Genomic DNA, 8,629 nt, shown 5'->3' with positions numbered 1-8,629 from the left:
ATGTCTGAACATACCAGGTGGAAGGACTCTGCTGGACAGATGGACATAAAGCATAACTGAATCTTGCCAACAAGCAGAAACATCTGTGATTTACAGGTAGGGAACCTCAGATGGGCTCTGGTTTGATGCCCACCATGGCATAGGGGTGGCTGCTCTCTGTGGGGAGCGTTGCCCAATTCCCTATTTTTTTTCCACTGTTTGCTCTGCCATGAAAAACATGTCTCCAGGGTACCATCCAGAGCAATCATCATCCTCTTTACAATTCACAAGGACAACTAGTGACTGCTCAGATTGCTTTTAAACTTTGCTGCTAACATTTATCTATGTTCAATGCTCCAAGCCCCATCTGTCTTGCAGAGATTTTTCTCTTGACATGAACCCTGCGTGGCAGTTCTTTATCAACTTCATTGTGTCTCTTAACACAAAGGCATCCTGCCACGACTCTTCCAGGCTTTGTAGCAAAAGAAAATGAAAATGCTCCTGCTCTTAACACTCTACCTGCTTCAAGAGTGATTTACAGGTATTGTTGAATGCACATGTCATTTGCAGAGACAAATTTCAGTCTATTACGTGTGGCTTATCTCCTGAAAAAGGAAGGGGAAGAGGGAAAAATCCAGGTGCAAAACTGGAATGGAGGTATCCATAGAGCTCATCCTTTGCAGGATCTCAATATCTGCTTAATAGCTGCCATTCCCAAAAGTAACAGATGAGCAAGTACTGAGAGGGAGAGGCAAAATGCTGGTCCAACTTGCATACAAAGTTGTTCACTGGTTTTCAAAAGAGTATGAAAGTGCCTCATGTTTTCACAGGCTTGCAGATTCCTTTATTTTCTAGAACAGAAAGAAGTCAGGATCATCAAGGTTGGAAAAGAGCTCTAAGAACCCCAAATCCAACCCCACTCCACCCCACCGTGCCCAGTGACTGTGTCCCTCAGTGCCACATCTCCATGGTTCTGGAAGACCTTCAGGGACAGTGAGTCCACCACCTTCTCGGGCAGCCTGTGTCACTGCTCATCCACTCTTTCAGGTAAGAAGCTTTTTCTAACATCCAACCTATAGAGTGAGGCTGTAGGCAGCGTGCGTATCATCAGCAGTCCCTACCAGTAGTTAAATAAATTGACTCAAACTACAAAGAAGAAAATCATGATAAAACTGAGAGTCTGCCCACCACTTTTGCTCCCCACTGATTGCCCAGGAGCAGCAGTAATGTGAACCTCGCATCCTTAATTTTGTGCTAAGGCAGATTTCAGTGCTGGCTAGACTAAAGCAGGAGCACAAAGAAGCATTTAGTATTTGTATTCCTAAAAGGATCTGCTGCTTTTGAGTGACTCAAAGAGACACAACCCCCATAACCTTCTCTGAATGCCTTTTATGTGCAAGCCCTAAAACAGTAGGCAGAACGTTTTCTCTGTCTCACAATGATGAAGAGCATTTTATTCTTCAGCTGTCACTTTTTATCACTTCCTTTTAGTGGGTTTCAGACACTTTTTCAGGAAAATAAATCTGGAAATGCTCTTAATAACCTGCATGCTTGATTAGTCGTTATTACATAGAGTAAGGGAAGGTGACACCCTGCCATATCCTCTTTCTGCACTTGGGGACTAAGAGAAGTGATTGATGCAAGGCCATCCAGACTGGCTCTGGAGGGAGCAAGGCACAAGACCAGGTATCTGAAGCTGTGGAGATGGTGGAATTACAGGTCCTGCTCCATCATTACTTCCAGTAGCAATCAGAAGCCACAGAACTTGCCCTCAGCATGCAAGCCTGGCCATGAGGATATCCTCCTTTGCTACCACAATGGGGCAGCAAATCATTCAGTCTGACTCTATTACATTCGTGTTTCCAGCCCCATGGCTCCTTCCCAGTATTACCAACCATATCCACCAGCCCACAACCCCTCCTCCCCGCTTCTCCATTACTGCCATGTGGTCTCCATCCCAAACTCGTCCAGGGGAACTGCTCCAAGAGCTCCCTTGTGGATCTCTTCCACAAGAGATGTCACCAGCCTCGGTGACAACTTCCCCATACTCAGCTTTCTCCTTGCATCTCTCACCACCCCCTTAGCATCTCTTCCTCTTCTGCTCTTCTTGCCTGGAGATTCCCTGTTCGTGCTCTTGAGTGGCTCATCCAAGTGAGGTCAGAAACCCAAATGAAGCTCATCGAGGCTTATTGGCACCTGGGGATCTCCTGACCATGGCTTGTCCCAGCTCAGCCAGCCTGGATGCTAGAAACAAACTGAGCGCGTGGAGAGGGGCAGATAGATGTCCAAGAAGGACTGATGGTGAGGAAAAACTGATTCTTCCCATCCAGCTCTAACTCTTAAATAGTCTTCTCAGTGTGACCTTCAGTACACCTCAGTCCTCACCCCACAGCACAGAAGATAAAAGCAAAGCAGCCAGATCATACAGAAAAGCAATCCTCCACTCAGTGCTGATAAATTAAAGCTCCTTGGCCTCCAAGTGAAATGAAGTTTTCCCACACAGTAGTTCAGAGCCCATTAAAGCAATGACAAGCAACCACTTTGTGCTTCACTTAAAATTTAGCCAGGAGGGAAAATATTACTTCGGATGGCAAGAAGAGATTGCTCTTAATTGAAACTCTTTCTGTGCTGAGCTGCTGTTGACACTTAGTTTTCAATTAGCAGTTCCATGGGTTTTTAGCTCAGTTCTGCAAGTAGAGGAAGGCTGCAAAGTGAGAGGGGGGGAAAAAATGAAATCAGATCATCTGCCTCATCTTGGAGAAATTCAGAGGGATTAAAATGCCACCCTGTATTTGTTTCCCTTAGTATTTTTGACTCAGTGGTCCCCTTGCCACTTGCAAGCTTCACAAGCTTCACCTGACACGGGAGAAAGGCATAAATAATGTAAAATCATTATCCATATCTAATTATTACCAAAAAATTGCATGCTGAATTTCTTCCTCTGTGGGTGATACAGTGGCTCAGCTTTATTTGGCATTCTTTGCTAGGAGGAATATGATGTTCATGTCATTCGTTTCTTCTTGCTTGTTCCTGGATCCACTTAGAGTCCCTTTTGCATGTTTGCTAACATGATTTTACACCTTTGCACTTCCTTCATTGGTCTGCAAATCCACGTTACATCAAAATTTACTATATGAGGTGCCTCTAATGCACGTTAGGTAACATATTCCTTTTGTTATCACTAAAGCCAGTTTTTCCCCAGCTACAGAACTGCATTTATTTCCTGTCTATGAATGTGTTGTTTATAGCCATGGGGTCTCTGGACCCCATCTCTTACCGTCCCCTGCCTGCCCTCCTGTATCCCACATCTCCACTTCTCAGCTGCATTAGACAGGTGGTGAATTAGAGGAACTGCTATCAGGGCTAAGCCAAGTGCAAGAGAGCTGCAGGCAGGTGAGAAGTTCAGTAAGAGCATGGATGACAACTTGCAAATCCAATGCAAACCTTGTGGCTTGTTTCTAGCAACAGCAACAGCCTATTGCAGGGCAGTGTGGTTACCCTGGGGTAAGGATACAGCATTGGGATTGGTCTGAAAGATTCAGAGATGAAAGACCCCCGAGCTCAGCTGATCAGAGCTCCTGGGTCTGTGCTTTGTCTCAAGGACTGGTGGCACGATGAGAAGGTAAAAAACATCTCCACGCACCAAGAGGTTTTGTAAGCACAATCTGCACAGCTCATCTTGCTGGCTGTTACCCAGAGTAGACCAAGGCATTTCAAAGCATCTCCAATGAGATATCCAGGGAGAGATTGCTCACAACCTCCACAAAATTCATCCTGGGTGTTGCCAAGCTGTCACCTTCCAATTCTCTGCCTTTTTCCTTAGCATCTTATACCATTTTGCACAATTTTCACCCTTGACTCCTCAAGCTGCTATCACCATCTTCGTGCTTCTGCCTGGTTTTACTCTTTTCTTGCAGGGCTTTTGCTTATGCATTTTTTCATGCCTTAAAGTATTCTGTCAGCCTGAGCCAAGACCTACTATTTTGTCACAGCAAACTGGGGCTTGGGTTGGAATAGCTCCAAGGATGCTGTGTCAGCAAATACTGAATGCCCTGGCTGAGGATGACTCTGCTCTCCTACCTCTCAAGCTTCACCCTTTCACCCAGCTGGAAATCTCATCGAAGCACTGCCTCTGAAAACAGGTTTGGATTTGCATTTTTAAAGCAGGGTTTTGGCTGGAAATAAATTCCTTTCCTTGAAAGCTTTTATTACCCCCAATCAACACACCAGTTTGATGCATAATGTGTTGATTACAACCTAAAATACAGTTTCAGGCTTTTCTCTGAAGCAACAAAACCACAGGAGCTGAGAAACCACAGGAGAGAAACAGGTACAGAGACCTAGACTTAGAGATACAAGAAGTTTCCTCATAGATGCTCCTATGAAAATCCACAAACATGGAAATACGCTCATACCCACCACATTCCAGGGGGTTGCATCCAGCCTCAGGCAACCCCTGAAGGTAAAATCCATAGTTCCCAGCCCTTGGATTGACATCAAAACCTTGTCCTTCTCCAACCACCAGAGTGATGAGCTTGGATGTTGGATGCCAGCCCCAGGGCAATGCCAGGAGCAGAGAGCTGGCTCTGCCCCATGCAGGAACCACATAAGACTGGTCTCACCATGAAACCACCAACCACCCCATGAATTTCTTATCTTTGTTGTGATTTCCCCATCTTTTCTTCTCAAAACCAACCAAAATTAAAAGAAAAAAGTAAAAAAAGAAAAATGAATCAAAGCCACATTCTAGGAGCTTCCACATGAAGAAAACCTCGGCCATTCATCATGGAAATTGGACTAGATAATCTTCAAGGGTCCCTTCCAAATAAAACAGTTACTTTGATTCTATGGCCAACTGAGGGAATTTCAGGCATAACCCATTGGGGTTGTCTGGCTAAAGGCCCCAGAACGATCTGGCTGAAGGCAAGAAGGAGCAGGTGGGGAAGCCAGGCTGGCCTCTGCAATGCTGGGCCATTAAACGGAGCTCATGACACAGAGTGGTCCAGACTGCAGTCGGCAAGTCTTTCCAAAGACATTAATCTTCTCATTATGGCCTGATTTAAGTGCTAGAGCTTTTATTGTCTTCAGTCTCTGGAGGTCAATAGAAGGAATGGCCTGATTGTTGGGCAATTTATTTGACTAGATGTAATAACATTTAAATGGGCCGTGAAGACAAAACAAGATGCTCCATGCTTAAATCTATCCAGAGGCTGTTCGTGTCCCTGATGATAAAAGAATAACTCTTCCAGGTCTTTCGAGCAGTTTGCTTTAACGTATTACCAATCACTCTGGCGATAAGTGCAGCTCCATCTCTCAAATTTTGCAAGTGCTCTTTTGGTAGAGTGAGAAAGGGAAAAGTTGATTTCATTTGTGGGGTTTTCCTTCCCATTAGTGAAAAGGGATGATTTAGTGATTGTGCTGGTGAGGCTTATGTACCACAAGCTGCAAGGGATGTTAACAGAGGCCTTGCTCTTGATGTAGATATTTTGCATAGCCTACTGAATGTCTGCCTGGAATTTCAGCCCTCTGGAAATCCAGATATGTGGGTTCTGCTCCCTACTCTGCCAGTGTCACTTTCCATGTCCCTGGGAAAGTCACTCAGGCTTAGATGTAGTTGGGCAAACTCGCTGTTAACCAGTGTTTTAGTGAGCAATCAGAAAAAAGAACCTGAGAAGTCATCGTCATGCTTAACTACACAGCAGAGTGGGTAAGAATCATTCAAAATTACTGAAAATTTAACTTTTCCAATGCTTTTACAGAGAAAGAAGTGCGTTAAGAAAGTGCTTGTTGGGTTGCAGGGAGATTAGGTTGTAGATGGACAAGGCTGAGTCATAGAATTATAGCATCACAGAATCATAGGCTCAAGCTGGAAAGGACCCACAAGGGCCAAAGAAACCAAGGGCCCTCAGCCACTCCTCATACTTCTTGCCTTCCAGACCCTTCCCTATCTTTGTAGTCCTCCATTGGACTCCCTCTAATAGTTTTATATCCTTATCTTGCGTTGCTCAAAGCTGCACACAATAAGAACCACTACACCTGCAGGATTCGAGGATCTCAGAGTTAATTTTCTCTCCCAGTTTTACAGTCTCTCCTTCAGAGCTGGCTTGCAATCAGCAAAGGGAACATTGGCTGTGCTTTGAGCTGCACAGCTGTATTACAGATGTGCACTTCGTTACTTAGATGACCTCGTGGGTCCCAGAGGATGTGGTGCCAGGTTTGGCTACATGAGCTACAGGAATGTGGAGCATCTCTTCCTTCTCTTTTGGGATTAAGCTTTTTTGATAACTGTCAAAATTAGCTCTGCAGCATATGGTGAGGTTATGAAGAGCTGGTATTTGGCATGTGTTGGGAAATTGTTGGCCTTCCAAGTAACAAAGTCCAGTCCACCTTATTTATACTCTGGATCAGAATGCAAAGCCAGCGGAGAAAGGAAAAAAGAAAAGGGAAAAAAGCAAAGTAAAAGAGATGAGAATACCAACATGGAAAGTTTAAACACATCATGACATAATGTGTTAGTTTAGCTCTTATCTGGACTTCTTTTGTATCTTAATGGAGAATATAATCTGCTGTGGTATTCCAGTGTTGGTGTCCAGCGTGGGTGGGAGGTGTGCAACAGCACATCTAACAGCATCTAGCATCTAGAAGCTAACAGCACATTTTGAAAGGAGTTTGCAAATTGCAGTTAGAAGTGGAGGAAGATTTGCACGCCCTGCAGATGGGCTGTGGGGACAGGTGGGTGACCAAGATGGGGTGCGTGGCACTGCACATGTCCCTGCTGTTGCTTTTCCAGATATGTCCCTCCAATGTTTTTGGCAGAGACATGGCATTGATCCTCAGCTGCTCTGTGGAAGTTTGTCTGCACTTTCTCCTTCCCTGTCTTTGCTTCTATTTAAAAAAAAAAAAAAGTTTTGTTTTGTGTATTTTATTTTTTTTTTAACATGGCCTAACAAAGCTCCTGATAATGACAAACAAGTGAGCAAGACTTCTGGCACAAGCAAACGAGATTTAATCTGTCAGCCCGTGGGTGGATGGAGCAGGATGGTTCTGGCTGTATTCTCTTAAGGTGGCTCCTTCGATCCCCAGAACTGCTTAAAATAAAGCAGATGGGAATACAGAATTATCCTCAGTGCTGAAATACATCATCCAGAAGGTGTTGCTTTTTGTGGAGTCTATGATCTGACATGCTATATCCACACTAGTCATTCAAGCACCAAAACAACTGCCCAAGCAATTAAATCGCCAGTGCTGGAGCAGGTGAGCCAGTCCTACAGCAATCCTTGAGATCAGTTTAAGGGCTGAGATGTCTGGAGGAGACCAGTTAGCCTCAAGGCCAAAGAACAACTCTGGTCCTGGTTGGTTAACTCATAATGCTAACACAGTGCATAGACCCAGAAGATGAAGCAGCTTCTCAGTTGGCTTTTTTTTATAGAAATATTTGGTGTTGGAGCTTCTAGCACATGGCTGGGTTCTGGCTGGGGTTTCAGTGAATGAATTTGGACCAAAACTTAGAAGCTGTTTAAGTGACTCCATCAGCAAGTAACTCAAATCCAAGAGCGAACACCAAGCTTTAAGCAAGGACCTGTTGGGATCATATGAGCATTTGCAGCATCTCTCCATGCAGGTTCTATCCTGCATGTGAGGAAACTGAGGCACAAAGAGTCGAGACTGATTTCAAGCAGGCAGCAACCATTGGAATGAGCTGAGGAGCTTCTCTTTGGCCTCCCAGCCTTCCTGCATGCGTCCTTTCGAAATCTAAGGGTCGATTTCTATAGGTTTTTTGGTGCTACACATGAAAATAGGGTACCATGGGGATTTTCAGGCTGGATTGGGCTCTGATCACCTAATCAGTGACACTGTTTAGCAGGGGGATCTATGATTCTCGCCAGACTTGCTACAGGATAGAGACCACCTCAGGGATTTTAAAAAGTAATGACTACAGGATGTCAGGAAAATCCATCTCTGGGGAAGTCTCCAAAACCAATTTTCCCAGCTCTTGGTTGTAGGGTTGTAGATGGCACCAGAGGACAAAGCAAGCTGAGAGCTGAACCCAATGATAACTATGAAGGGACAGGGCTAAGTGGAGGTAAAACAGCATTTTGGTGTTTCCCTGCCTGGGAACAGGAGTCTGCTTTCAGCTCTACTTCTCAGGGTTATTTTTGGTCTTCTGTTGAAATGCCTATAAAAGAAAGAAAGAAAGAAAGCCACACAATATAACTGCAACAACACGCCAGGATATTTCCACTTCTTTTTGGCTGAATCTCTCAGGGTTGGATGTTTCCTGAGGACAAGGAAGATGGATGGGAAGGCTGAAGAATAAAAATGTTTGCAAAAGCAAGCTTATTTAATTATTTATTTATTTATTAAACACAAATCTATATAAATATGGCAAGGCGTGAGATCAGGCTGTAAGACTGAGTTGTAGACTTACTGCAACTTACTGCAGCACTTCTAGGAGCTCAGGAGGAACTCATACATGCAGGGCAGGGAGCAAAAGCAGAGCTGAGATGCAGAGATCTCTAGATAATGAGCTGGCTTCGTTTCCAGAAGGCATGCCAGAATGAAATGGGGTCTCTCCTCCATTTATTCAGCTAAATTGGCTAGTTAAAACCTCTCCATCTATGCCATTTTTGTGCTGGAAAAAAAGGAAAAA

The 8,629-nt window shown here is 44.4% G+C and overlaps 1 protein-coding gene across 1 annotated transcript in view; it reads left to right on the top strand.

Moving 5' to 3' along the window:
* The first annotated feature begins 3,593 nt into the window (after positions 1-3,593).
* Positions 3,594-8,629, top strand: part of LOC109367490 (5-hydroxytryptamine receptor 7-like) — a 9,515-nt gene continuing 4,479 nt past the window's right edge. The window contains exon 1 of the mRNA XM_019615178.2: positions 3,594-3,601. Within this exon, the coding sequence (XP_019470723.2) occupies positions 3,594-3,601 (8 nt within the window). The remainder of the gene's footprint in view (positions 3,602-8,629) is intronic.

This window comes from Meleagris gallopavo, chromosome 4, assembly GCF_000146605.3.
Source record: "Meleagris gallopavo isolate NT-WF06-2002-E0010 breed Aviagen turkey brand Nicholas breeding stock chromosome 4, Turkey_5.1, whole genome shotgun sequence".
Classification (NCBI taxonomy): Eukaryota; Metazoa; Chordata; class Aves; order Galliformes; family Phasianidae; genus Meleagris; species Meleagris gallopavo.
The sequence above is the reverse complement of the archived record's forward strand: the minus strand, read 5'-3'. Positions and strand labels throughout refer to the sequence as shown.